This window comes from Leucoraja erinacea, chromosome 19 (genome assembly GCF_028641065.1).
Source record: "Leucoraja erinacea ecotype New England chromosome 19, Leri_hhj_1, whole genome shotgun sequence".
In the NCBI taxonomy this organism is placed as follows: domain Eukaryota; kingdom Metazoa; phylum Chordata; class Chondrichthyes; order Rajiformes; family Rajidae; genus Leucoraja; species Leucoraja erinaceus.
In genome coordinates, this window is record NC_073395.1 from 28,660,760 (window position 1) to 28,673,824 (window position 13,065).

Genomic DNA, 13,065 nt, shown 5'->3' on the forward strand with positions numbered 1-13,065 from the left:
TAATCCCATTTTTTCTCCCAGAGATGCTGCCTGTCCTGCTGAGTTACTCCAGCTTTTTGTGTCTATCTTCAGTTTAAACCAGCATCTGCAGTTCTTTCCTGCACATAATCCCATTGCTTGTTCCACAGGCCTCCAGAGGTTATTTTTCCCCACTATCACTTTTCCAGGCAGTGAGTTTCAGATTCCAATCATCATAATTTGGGTGAAAATAAAAACCTCGTCATTTCAGTTACATTGAATCTATGCCCTTTGGCCTTTTAGCCCACTATTAAAGGAAATATATCCTTCGTATTTACTCTGTCCAAGTCCCTCATAATTGTACACAGCGCAAGTAAGTCTCTCCACTCGATTTCTTCTGTGCCAAAGAAAACAGCTCCAGCCAATCCAACCTTGTCTTGTTAATAAAATTATCCAGTTTTCATAGTAACTTGGCAAATCTTCTCGTGTTCTATCCAACTGAAATCAGAGTAATTCACAGTGGCCAATTAACTTAACAACCAAGGTAGACACAAAATGCTGGAGTAACTCAGCGGGCCAGGCAGCATCTCTGGAGAAAAGAAATAGGTGACATTTTGGATCGAACCTCTTCTTCAGACTGGAGGAACTCCCGTTGGAGAGAGGAGGAGAACTTCTTTACAGTAGGCATACGTTGAGGAGATTTTGCAGTGGAGCAGACAAAATGTGTGGGAAAGAACTGCAGATGCTGGTTTACAATGAAGGTAAACACAAAATGCTGGAGTAACTCAGCAGGACAGGCAGCATCTTTGGAGAAAAGGATTAGGTGACAATATGGGTCTGAAGAAGGGTTTTGACCCGAAACGTCATCTATTCCTTTTCTCCAGAGGTGCTACCTGACCCAAAGGACAACAAAGAACATTTATTGTCACATACACCAATAGGTGCAGTGAAATTTGAGTTACCATGCAGCACGCAGATAAGATGGACACAACACTATAGAATTTAACATAAAACATGAAAACATCCCCCCCACAGCGGAATCAACGTTTCCCACTGTGAGGGAAGGCAACAAAGTCCAGTCCTCTTCCTCACCCGTGGTCGGGGCCTATTGAGGCCTCTGCAGTCGCCACAATGGCGGCCCGATGTTTCAGGCCCTCTCGCCGGGAAGATGGAACTCCAGTGACGGAAGAACACTCTCAGCAGCCTGGAGTTCCGAATCGGCCGCTTCCTACCAGAGACCGCGGCTCCTGAGGTCCACAGGCTGAGCTGGGCGGAGCTCCAACATAGGCGATCCTTGGCGAAAGATCCCAAGCTCCGCGATGTTAAAGTCAGCGCCGCCCGCCGCTGGAAGCTCCGCAGACCACAGCTCCGCGATGTTAAAGTCAGCGCCGCCCGCGGCTGGAAGCTCCGCAGACCACAGCTCCGCGATGTTAAAGTCAGCGCTGCCCGCCGCTGGAAGCTCTGCAGACCACAGCTCCATGATGTTAAAGTCGGCAGTCCCAACACTCCGGAGCTCCAACATGGTGACCCTGGTGAGGCATCGAGCGCTTCGCGATGGTACTTCAGTGCTACGCCGCTGCTGAAGCTGAAGCTCTGGCCGGTCTCCGGCAGGAAAGGCCACACTAATCTAGATGGTAGGCCACGAGGAGGGGGCGAAGATGCGGCTCGGAGGAAAGACGCATCCTCGACCAGGTAGTGACTGAGAAAACCAGTTTCCCCCTCCCCACCCCCCACATAAAAAGACTAAAAGACCTCCAAAACAAAACTTTTTGACAGACTAAAAATGTTTTAAATGATGAAAGGACGAACAGCTGCAGGCGAGGCTGCCACAGGATTCTGGTGCCAGGATAACAGCCTCCTCTTGAACATCAAAAAACCGAAGGAGCTGATCGTGGACTTTAGGAGGGCACATCATCCGAGGATGTACACACCATTGAGGATAATTGGGGATCTTGTGGATAGGGTGAACTGTTTTAAATATCTGGGAGTCCACATCTCTGAGGATATGACATGGACATCACACGCCGCAGCACTCATGAGTAAGGCAAGGCAGCGCCTTTACCACCTCAGGCAATTGAGGAAATTCAGAGTGTCTCCGAGGATCCTCCAGTGCTTCAATGCAGCGGCTGTGGAAAGCATCTTGTCCGGAAATAATACCATCTGGTTTGGGAATTGCTCTGCCCAGGACAAGAAGGCTCTGCAGAGAGTAGTGCGTTCGGCCGAGCGCAGTATGGGAACTTCACTCGCCCCTCTGCAGGAACTATACATCAGGAGGTGCAACTCCAGAGCCAATAAAATCATGGGAGACCCCTTCCACCCATGCAACCCATCTGCTACGGTCAGGCAAACGCCTCCGTTGCCATGCTGTGAGAATGGAGAGGTTGAGAAGGCGTTTCTTCCCAGAGGCCATTCGGACTGTAAATCTCACCAGGGACCAACTTTACTGAACGTTTTTCCTTCCAATATTTAATATGTAAAAGAATATGTGTGTGTTTATGATTGTGTTTATAGTTTGTTTGGTTGTTTGTTTGTCTTTTTGCACAAAGTCCGCGAGCATTGCCACTTTTCATTTCACTGCGCATCTCGTATGTGTATGTGACAAATAAACTTGACTTGACTTGACACACTTGATGTCATCACCACTCGGACCCGCTGAATTACTCCAGCATTTTGTGTCTATCTTCGGTGTTCCTTCCTACACAACTTAACAACTAATCTTTTGGATGTGGGAGAAAACCAGAGCACCCAGAGGAAAGTCACAGGAAGAATGTACAAACTCCACACAGACAGCACCGTATGTCGGAAACTATGTTGTGGTTAGTTTATTTCATCAAGAAGTAGAACTAACAAACAATAAATTTTAGAGGTCAACAGCCCAAAATAGAATTGTTTTTTTTTTAGTCTCTTGAGTTTCTGAATTGACGTGGGTTGAATTTATTCTAAGATTTAAATGTTAATGACCATGACTGCATAATGTATATAAAAAGTGCATCTCCTGAGGCATAGCATTTCCAGAGAACATGCCAACATAAACCATATCAATCACAAATAATGAGAAGCAATTGTCATTAAACATTTCTTTGTTGGCAGAATTGGGAACATTGATACTTGTGAAAGTAATAACATTGTTTTTCAATTGGCAACGGTGACACAGCTTAGCGATCAATATGGATCTGATTTCATACTAGGTTGAATGCCGACTGTAAACAGCAGTTGCCATGATTCAACGGAGAGGCAGTGGATGTTGGGTGGGTGCGGTACTCAATTACTTTTCCATAACCTCTACACAATACTGAAAGACAAAACCAGCGTTTGAAAAATAGTGAGGTATTCTCTTCCACAACCTGAGAACGTCACTTCTCAAATCTCCACAAAATAAGAGTTGGCTTTGGGTTCCAAGAAAGCATAGGAGATTGTTTTGTCACTAATGGTGGTGTTAATCACGCCTATGTGACTCATGCTTGCAAGTGTGGACATGTGGCAACAACGCAACTGTTACTATGTTCCCTTAGTTGAATCAGCTGCAAACCTTTGTACATTTAGACTGGTTATTGACTAAGATTATCACAGATACCTTGCGCTTACCACAATCATCAAAAGAATAGTCTTTTTTTAAACCCAAGTGCACATTTGCAGATATCCCCTTCCGTATCTAACTTCCTCCTCCTCCCCCCCCCCCCCCCCCCCTTATTTCCTGACTGCTCTCCCAGCTTTGGACATCTCACATGAAATACTGTGCACAGTACTGAACTCAATAATGTAAAAACTCAAATAATCTGCTTTCCGACTGCTCAGTAATCCCCATGGTTCAGTATCTGGCTCACCAAGTAATGCTTCCCGTTCCCCTGAAATTCATGGGGTATTACAGAAGCAACATAGAAGTATGTATCTTTTTAAGCAACTGCACAGTCTGATACAGTCATGAAAACCTCTGGCATTTTAGGCCAACTAATCAGATTATTTATCTAACAAGCATCAGCGACTTACTTAAATAAATCAACCTGCCGTATTCATCCGAGACCTCTCCGTTCAGCATTTGCAATGAGAAGCTTTATGTTCTGAAAATTATGCCGCTCCTAAATAGGTTTATTTTATCTGAAATGTTAAATGTCTGATCAGATCTTGGAAAGTTAAATTCTAAAATGGCAAATGAGGGTGATAATGAGCATAAAAAGGAAGATAGTCTTGTGTATCTTGGAATTGTCCCATATTTAATGATCTAATTTTGTACAGTTGTACTTGTCACTTTGACCATTTTGCATGCGTTCTACAAACAGTACCAAACAGATAATCAATTATTTCACTTGGTGCTATTGATTAAGAACCAAAACTTCTCAGTTGAATAAAAGAACACAAAGTGCTGGGTCAGCGGGTCAGGTATATCTCTGGAGAACATGGACAGGCAATGTTTCTGGCTGGGATCCTTCAGTCTCAATCCAAAGCGTTACCTATCCATGTATTCCAGAACTGCTGTCTGACCCGCTAAGTTACTCCAGCACTTTGTTTTTATTTGTGTAAACCAGCGTCTGTAGTTCCTTGTTTTTTCTTAGTTGAATGTACAAGCTCCTGCGAGGAATAGATTGGGTAAACGTACTGTTTCTCATGCCCAGAATTGGGGAATCTAGAACGAGAGGGCATACCGTAGGTTTAAGGTGAGGTGGGAAAGATTTAATAGGAACCCGAGGGTTAATTATTTTTACACAAAAGGTGGTAGGTGTATGGAACGAGCACCCGAGGAGGTAGTTGAGGAAGGTGCTATTGCAACATTTAAGAAACATTTAGATAGGTACATGGATAGGATAGTTTTAGAGGGATATATAGGCCAAACGCAAGCAGGTAGGACTAGTGTAGATGGGACATGTTGGCCAGTTTGGGCCGAAGGGCCTGTTTCCACGCTGCATGGTTTGATAATTAATAATTGGATTACTTCAATAGACAATAAGAAAGATAATAATCTTCAATAATATTATAAATTGTCCCTGGTGTGTAGGATAGTGCTAATGTACAGGATGATTGCTGGTTGGTGCAAACTTGGGTCGAATGCTGCATGACTCTATAAATAAGAAGCATTGGTGAAGAGAGCAACAGAGTTAACAGTTCAGTTACTGACCATTAATCTACGGATCATCAACACCAAACTTTCATGCTGTTTCTCTCTGGCTGCCTAACCCCCCTCCTGAGTGTTTTTAGTAACATTTGTTTAAATTTCAGATTTCCAGCAACCACCATATTTCACATTTGTAAAATCAGTCATGTGTGATAAAGGAAAAGTTGTGTTTTTATTTCCCACCAGAAAGGCGGTGTGGTGAAATTCTCCCCTAATCCAAAGCACATTTATTAAAAATAGTCTAAACAATTCCTGTTTGAGTTCACTGTCTGAATGCATAAACACTGCAATGTGCTAAACGTACGTTTACGGAGATGGTCACACCTCACTGATGATCGTTGTGTATATCTCCATTTAGTGACCTCAGCTGGAACAAGATTGCATTTATTCATCCGGAATCATTTATTTCTTCACCATCCTTAATCAAACTGTAAGTGTTGACTGCGGATATCACAAATTGTAAATATTTTTAATTTTTTTCATATATAATGACATTTTTCTCATAGTTTATGCTTAATATAAATTGAAAGTTTGATGGTTTCCAAACAATTAAGTTGTCGCACGTTATCAAAACTATTTAGATCCTAGGTAGAGAATTTTACAAATTTTACATATTTAGATGCTAAGTAGACCAAAATGTTGGAGAAACTCAGCGGGTGAGGCAGCATCTGTGGAGCGAAGGAATAGGAATTTGCTCCATAGATGCTGCCTTACCCGCTGCGTTTCTCCAGCATTTTTGTCTACCTTCGATTTTTCCAGCATCTGCAGTTCTTTCTCAAACATTTAGATCCAGATTGATTTTTGCATGTGCTATAGGCTGTCTTTACCCTACACTGAGCTAGCTTTTTCCTTCTCTGTTATTTTCCGCATCTTTTACCGTACTTGGTTAAGTCTTTTAGACTGGCTTGATCACAAAAAATAAATTAATTCTAGGACTGAGTCCAAACATCCATGTTCAATTGCTTAACTGTTGGTTTATTGACAATATGGAATTATTTTACAAGCAGGTAGATACCTACAGGGAGCACTACACATTAGAACAGCAGAGCAAGGCTGCTGGCTCATTGCTGAATGGTTCATAACATCATGAGACATAGGAGAAGTAAGACCATTTAGCCCATCAAGTCTGCTCCACCAATCGATCATGGCTGATCCATATTTCCCCGTCAACCTCATTCTCCTGCCTTCTCCCTGTAAACTTTGACACCCTTACTAATCAAAAACCTAACAATCTGTGCTTTAATAGTACCCAATGTCTTGGCCTCCACCACCATGTGTGGCATTGAATTCCGTAGGTTCACCACCCTATGGCTAAATAAATAAACAACCCTCTGGCTGTTAATCACTATTCGGTAAATTGTGAGCCATACTTGCTAGAATTTCCACCAGAGCAAGATTTCTCACATACTGTGAGTTGGGACAATAATTGATGATGAACCAGTGCAAGCAAACATTTGTGCCACCCTCTCAATCCAGTGACTGGATTAAAAACGTTAGGAGCTGAACGATTGCTGCACTGCAAAAGAACCCAGCTTTTAAATAGGATGTTATAACAAGGTCCTGTCTGCTGTTATGGGTGGATGTCAAAGATTCCATAGTACTATTTGTATTTGTATTTGCTGTCTGTGATCTTGCAGTACATTACTTGGCTGCTCTGCATACTATCTTGCAATGGTGGATGTGCAAATTCAGGACTATTTCAGAAGCTGTAAAATGCATCAGGACATCCTGAAAGGGATGAGGAGGTTCTATGTAAATACAATGTGTGCTTGCCAGACTTTAGGGTGGTGCAGCTGGTGGACCTGATGCCTCACAGGGCCAGAGACCTGATTTTGAGCTGTGTCAGTGTTGCATTTCCATGTTCTCCCCATGACTACGTGGGTTTGCGTCGGGTGCTCCAGTTTCCTCCCACATGCCAAAGACGTGTGGGTGTGTACGTTAATTGGCCTGTGTAAATTACTCCTCATGCCTAGGGAGTGGATCAGAATCAGGTTCACAAAGAACCAGTATGAATGGGTCAGAGTGGACACAATGGGCTGAAGGGCCTGTTTCCATGCTGCACCTTTACATTCCATTCAATTCATACCAGTCACTTGTTAAACTTCAGAAAAGACAAGATAAAAGCAGTGTGAAGGTGAACTTACAGCATTTCTCTGCAGCGTGTCTAAACTTGTTTGACATTTCCTCTATAAAGATCAATCGCCCAGCAGTATTACTTACGTGTGGAAGCTGTACATAGTTTCAGGAGACTTGGTATTTTTCTTTGCACTCTTTGCTAATATAGTAAATTTCTTCAGTCATGACATTTGCAGGAAAATGCCAGCATTCCAGTTTACCAAATGTAAGACACGTTTGGAACTAATTCTCTTACTGATATTAATTTCATACAGTGATCTCACCTTCAACCTCTTGACATCTCTTCCTCTGTCTGGGCTAAGTGGCTTAACACACCTGAAAGTAACAGGCAACCAGGCTCTGCAAGACTTGCTGCCTGTTGAGACCCTCCAAAACTTGAGGTAAGGACAATCATTGTTTCCATTCTACCTTTTGACACTTTGCCGTGCGTCTAAATTAAGGTTGAGTTTATTGGGGGCAAAAAAAAAACCTCTTTCAATACATGTGTTTTGTTGTACAGTATACAACTAGGAGTATGAAATGTGTCATGAAATCAAGTGTTATACCCCTCATCAGGCAAAACTATTGGATTCCTCACCATTGTTGAAGTTGCATTGTAAAAATTAATGGCTCTCAGTCAGATCTGACACTTAATACTTGATTTGTCTTCCTGTACATTACAAAGTTTGTAGATTGTTTCATTGACCCTGGATGCACACTGAAATGAAAACAGAAAAGAAAATCTAAGCCCGTGTACAAAAACATCCAGATGATATAAATTTATTTTTCCAAAACTTTAATGCAGTAATGTACTTTTATTTCATAACATTCTTCAAAATTGATAATTGCTTCACTAATCACGGAAATTCTAGTGGATCTGGCAACAATGATATGCAGTATGTTCACTGAACTAATAATTAGGTTCCCGTTTTTGTAATCCTTTATGTAGTTTGTGTTTAAATGAGCGTTCTTATGTCAAATGTATCCCTTTCACTCCCATAACTCAATTCAATAACAGATATAATGGAACTCCTCATTCCTTTCAATAACGAGGGTCAATTTCCATCCGTGACTTCCCAACGTCTCTCCACCATGTACAAGACATGGATCAGGGCCATGATCAAATCTTTTTCCTTTTCCACGATACACAAAGCTCAAATAACACAAAAGCAGCTTGACACTACTCAGGATAAAGTATTTAATTGGCAAAGATAGACACAAAGTGCTGGTGTAACTCAGCGGTCAGGCAATATCTCTGGAGGAAAATGATGGGCGACATTTTGGGTCGGGAGCACCCTCTACCATTTGAACAGTGAACATGGTGCATACCAGCCTGAATTGTAATAGAGTTTCTTACCCTCTCCCCATAATCTTTGATACCCTTACTGAGCCTTAAAAAATACCCAACGACTTGGCCTCCACCACCACCTGTGGCAATGAATTCCACAGATTCATCCTCTGAGGAAATTCCTCCTCATCTCCTTGCTAAAGGTTTGTCCTTTTATTCTGAGACTATGCCCTCAGGTTCTAGACTCTCCCACTACTGCAAGCATCCTCTCCACATCCACTTTCCATATATCACCTTTAGCAAATCCCCACCTTCCCCCAAAAAACAAGGATAGTTATTTTTTTGTTTTAACTATTGCTGTTTCTTTAGTTTAATGCTTCAACATTTTAATTCACAGGCTGCTGGAGATGCCATATGCTTACCAATGCTGTGCCTACAGCTCTTGTGAAGGTTCCTACAAACTTGCACATCAGTGGGAGGAGATGGAGAGAAATAGTGATGATGAAACTCATAAACGGGATGCTGGAATGCTATCAGGACAAGGTAACGGTTCAGTGTTGTCATAAACAGGAATTGCTGCAAACACTCAGCAGGTCAGACAGCATCTGTAAATAGAGGGCCAGAGTTGGCACTTCAGGTCAAAGACCCTTCACCAGAACATGGAAAGAGAGAAAAACAAGTTTATTTTAGGTTACGGAGTTCCCCTTCTCTGCAAGCTAAATCTAACTTAGTTTTATCCATTTCCCAGTTCTTATAATGGTTCTTCAACACAAAACATTAACTGTATTTCTCTAAATGCAGATGCTGTCTGACCTGTTGGGGGGTGCCAGCATTTTCTGCATTAATTTCAGACTTCCAACATCTGCAGCATTTTGATTTTGTGGTAAATGTTCTCGTTTATTTTACTTGTTATTTGATTGATGCGAGCTAAACGGACGGCTCTGGTTTAACTCAAAAACATTTAGTTTATGTATTCTCTAGTTGTTCTTTTAGAAGAAATAAACAGCACAAATGGTAAGATTTAAAATTGTGTTTTAGTGAATGGATCAAGAAAATGTGATCAAGATAAAGGTAAATTGTTTGAAATAGTGATAAATATTAAGAAAAATAAGTCTTGCCAATTGTTTTTATAATTACCAATTGCCTAATGTTTATATACACAAAGTAGGGTGTGTAACCTATAAACTTTGTGATATACAGATGATCAAGAACTCGATGATTTATTAATGGAATTTGAAGAGGATCCAAAAATCCATTCTGTCCAATGCACTCCAACACCAGGTACATTGAAAGGAATAATGATTTTCCAAGGCGTAGGAAGGAACTGTAGGTGCTGGTTTACTCCAGCATTTTATGTCTATCTTTGGTGTAACTCAGTGGGACAGGCGGCAACTCTGAAGAAAAGGATTAGGTGACGCTTTGGGTCGAGACCCTTCCACAGCCAACATGGGACCATTGTGGGCTCTACCTTTCCTTGGTCAGTGGTGCTGGCTCTGAATTGTTCTGAACCATTTCAAACCTCTAGTTTCCCTCTCTCCTGACTCTCAGTCTGAAGGGTTTCGACCTGAAATTCGAATTCGAATTCGAACCCAAGAGTCCAAATGTCCATTCCTCAATCCATTTCCCAAAAAGGGCATCTGTAGCCCACTTTCTTTGTGGTATTCTGCTGGGAACAACTGAATTTCTGGGAAATTAAATTGTCAGCTTTGTTTATAGTTTTCTCAAATCTTTAGAGACACAGCAATATAAACAGGCCCTTCAGCCCACCGGGTCCATGCCAACCTTTGATCACCTGTACACACTAGTTTTCTGTGTTATCCCACTTTCTCATCCACTTTACCACACATTAGGAGCAATTTACAGAAGCCAATTAACCTACAAACCTGCACATCCTTGAGATGTGAGAGGAAACCCGTGCAGTCACACGGAGAACGTGCACACTCCATACAGACACAAGATACAAGATACAAGATACATTTAATTGTCATTTGGACCCCTTGAGGTCCAAACGAAATGCCGTTTCTGCAGCCATACATTACAAACAAATAGACCCAAGACACAACATAATTTACATAAACATCCATCACATTGCTGTGATGGAAGGCCAAATAAACTTATCTCTCCACTGCACTCTCCCCCCCCCCCGATGTCAGAGTCAAAGTCAAAGCCCCCGGCTGGCGATGGCGATCGTCCCGCGGCCATTAAAGCCACGCCGGGTGGTGCGAGGTCGCACACCGGGTTCTTGATGTTAGAGCCCCCGGCGTGCGCTCGCAGAGTCAACGAAGAGTCCCGCAGAGTCAACGAAGAGTCCCGCAGAGTCCCGCGGCCATTCCAAGCCGCGCGGGGCAGTGATGTAGGCCCCGCTCCAGGAGCTCTTCAACCCCGCAACTTGGGCGGGGGAAGTCGCCGTTGCGAGAGCCCTGAAAAGCGGTCTCCCTCCAGGGACCCGTGGGCTCCCGGTGCCGCCGTCCACAGACCTGCCGTTGAAGCCTCCGACTCTCCGGTCGGGCCGCAGCAGCAGCAGCAGCAGCGCTCCTCCACCGCTCCACCCGCTCCGGACTCGGCCAGCTCCGCGACGGCGACGGTGAGTCGTCAGCACCAGAGTCCCCTTTCTCTTCCTGTTGGAGGCCGCTCCTCGTTGCAGCCCCAACGATAACGGAAACCCGACGAGAAAAGGTCGGGTCTCCCGTGCAGGGAGAGATTTAAAAAGTTTCCCCCCCCCCCTCCCACATAAAAACATAGACAGAAAATAATAAAACGCGGACAGACTGCAGAGGCCGCTGCTGACGAGAGTCGTGCCGCCCACCGGACAAAGACAGCAGCCGATGCCAGGATCAAACCTGGGTCTCTGGTGCTGTGAGGCAGTAGTTCTATCAGCCGTGCCACTGTGCCGCCCTTGACTCTTGTGTTCGTTGACTATAATTGTTCAAAGTCTAAGACACCAGCATGGGTATGGGTTTATCTAGATATGAAGGTAAAACTGTTAATATACTAACACAAATTACTGTTATTCATTTTAGGACCCTTCAAGCCTTGTGAACATCTGTTTGGCAGCTGGATGATACGCCTTGGTGTATGGACCATTGTTTTGCTCTCTCTGGTTTGCAACGGCTTGGTTGGCACAACCATATTTGGATCTCCAGCACCTATTTCCCCACCCAAACTTCTCATAGGTCTGCTGTCAGTGGCAAACACGCTAATGGGTCTCTACAGTGGTATATTGGCAATTGTGGATCTATTAACATTAGGCAGATTCGCAAAATACGGAGCGCGATGGGAGAATGGAATTGGCTGTCAAGTTGCAGGCTTTCTCTCAGTCTTTGCTTCCGAGCTGTCCATTTACCTCCTCACGGTTGCAACTGTTGAACGCAGCCTGTCCTCAAAATACGATACAAGGCAAGGGAAAACCCTAGGTAGTGTCAAGGTAGCATCAATGTTTTGCATGATTCTGGCATGCGTCGTTGCAATGCTTCCTCTGTTCCACATTGGAGATTACAGCATTTCTCCACTTTGCTTTCCTTTACCCTTTGGAGAATCCTCCACTTTAGGCTTTCTTGTGGCTTTGGTCCTGTTGAACTCCCTTTGCTTCCTTGTCATGACGATAACCTACACAAAGCTCTACTGCGGTTTGGAAAAGGGAGACTTGCACAGCTTTTGGGACACTTCGATGGTCAAACATATTGCCTGGCTGCTGTTCACCAACTGCATTCTATATTGCCCTGTGGCTTTCCTGTCATTCTCCTCCTTGCTGAACCTCATGGTTATTAGTCCTGACGTAGTCAAGTCAATACTTCTCGTGATCCTCCCATTGCCTGGATGCCTGAATCCCTTGCTCTACATTCTTTTTAACCCGCACTTCAAAGATGATCTCGGACTGCTGAGAAAGAATAGGCGTTTGCAGAAGAGATCGAAGCAGAGAAGCTTGGCCTCCATAAACTCAGAAGATGCCGAGAAGCAGTCTTGTGATTCCACTCAAGAACTAGTGGCACGTCTCGGCATCCACACCGCCTCTGGCACATCCTGTAACTCAGTAAACAACTTTCCAGTGCAGACCACATACCAGATGATGGAGACCTGTCAACAAGCATCAGGAACGTTTGCTCACTGCCACTAATGCATTCAAGATGAAACTGTTCCAGACATTTTTTTTTTAAGAAAACACATACTCGTGCAGAAGGAACAAATTATATGAGCAACTTTTGTTTTTAAGGCCAGAAGATCCAAGAAATGTTTCTCTTCGTTATTCTGAGGTTTCCCCATGGGCATGTTGGCATACAGACCACTGCGGTTATTTAATCAATGAAAACATTATAATACGATTTGAAATTCAAGTTTGCCAATGAAAAATGTTTGACAACTTCATCGACATTTACTTGGCAGATTCAAAACCTACTGTACAGTCTCTAAAATTAGCTGGTAAATTCCTCCATTCAATGTGTATTGCAGATAAGAGGTGTACAAAATTACTTTGAATAGGTGATTTTATTTTGGGGATAGGGATTATGGACCAAACACCGATCAAAAGCTGCACTCTCCGAGTTCATGTTTTTAAATGTAAATGTTGTTGTCTAGTTGTGACACATTCATCTAACAGGAG

At 43.2% G+C, this 13,065-nt stretch overlaps 1 protein-coding gene across 2 annotated transcripts in view; it reads left to right on the top strand.

Moving 5' to 3' along the window:
* Positions 1-12,619, top strand: part of LOC129706433 (leucine-rich repeat-containing G-protein coupled receptor 5-like) — a 135,916-nt gene extending 123,297 nt beyond the window's left edge. For both annotated transcript variants that reach the window (XM_055650738.1, XM_055650737.1), the window contains 5 exons: positions 5,424-5,495; positions 7,456-7,581; positions 8,866-9,011; positions 9,669-9,749; positions 11,489-12,619. In XM_055650738.1, the coding sequence (XP_055506713.1) occupies positions 5,424-5,495; positions 7,456-7,581; positions 8,866-9,011; positions 9,669-9,749; positions 11,489-12,582 (1,519 nt within the window). In that variant the 3' untranslated portion in view covers positions 12,583-12,619. The remainder of the gene's footprint in view (positions 1-5,423; positions 5,496-7,455; positions 7,582-8,865; positions 9,012-9,668; positions 9,750-11,488) is intronic.
* Positions 12,620-13,065: the final 446 nt, after the last annotated feature.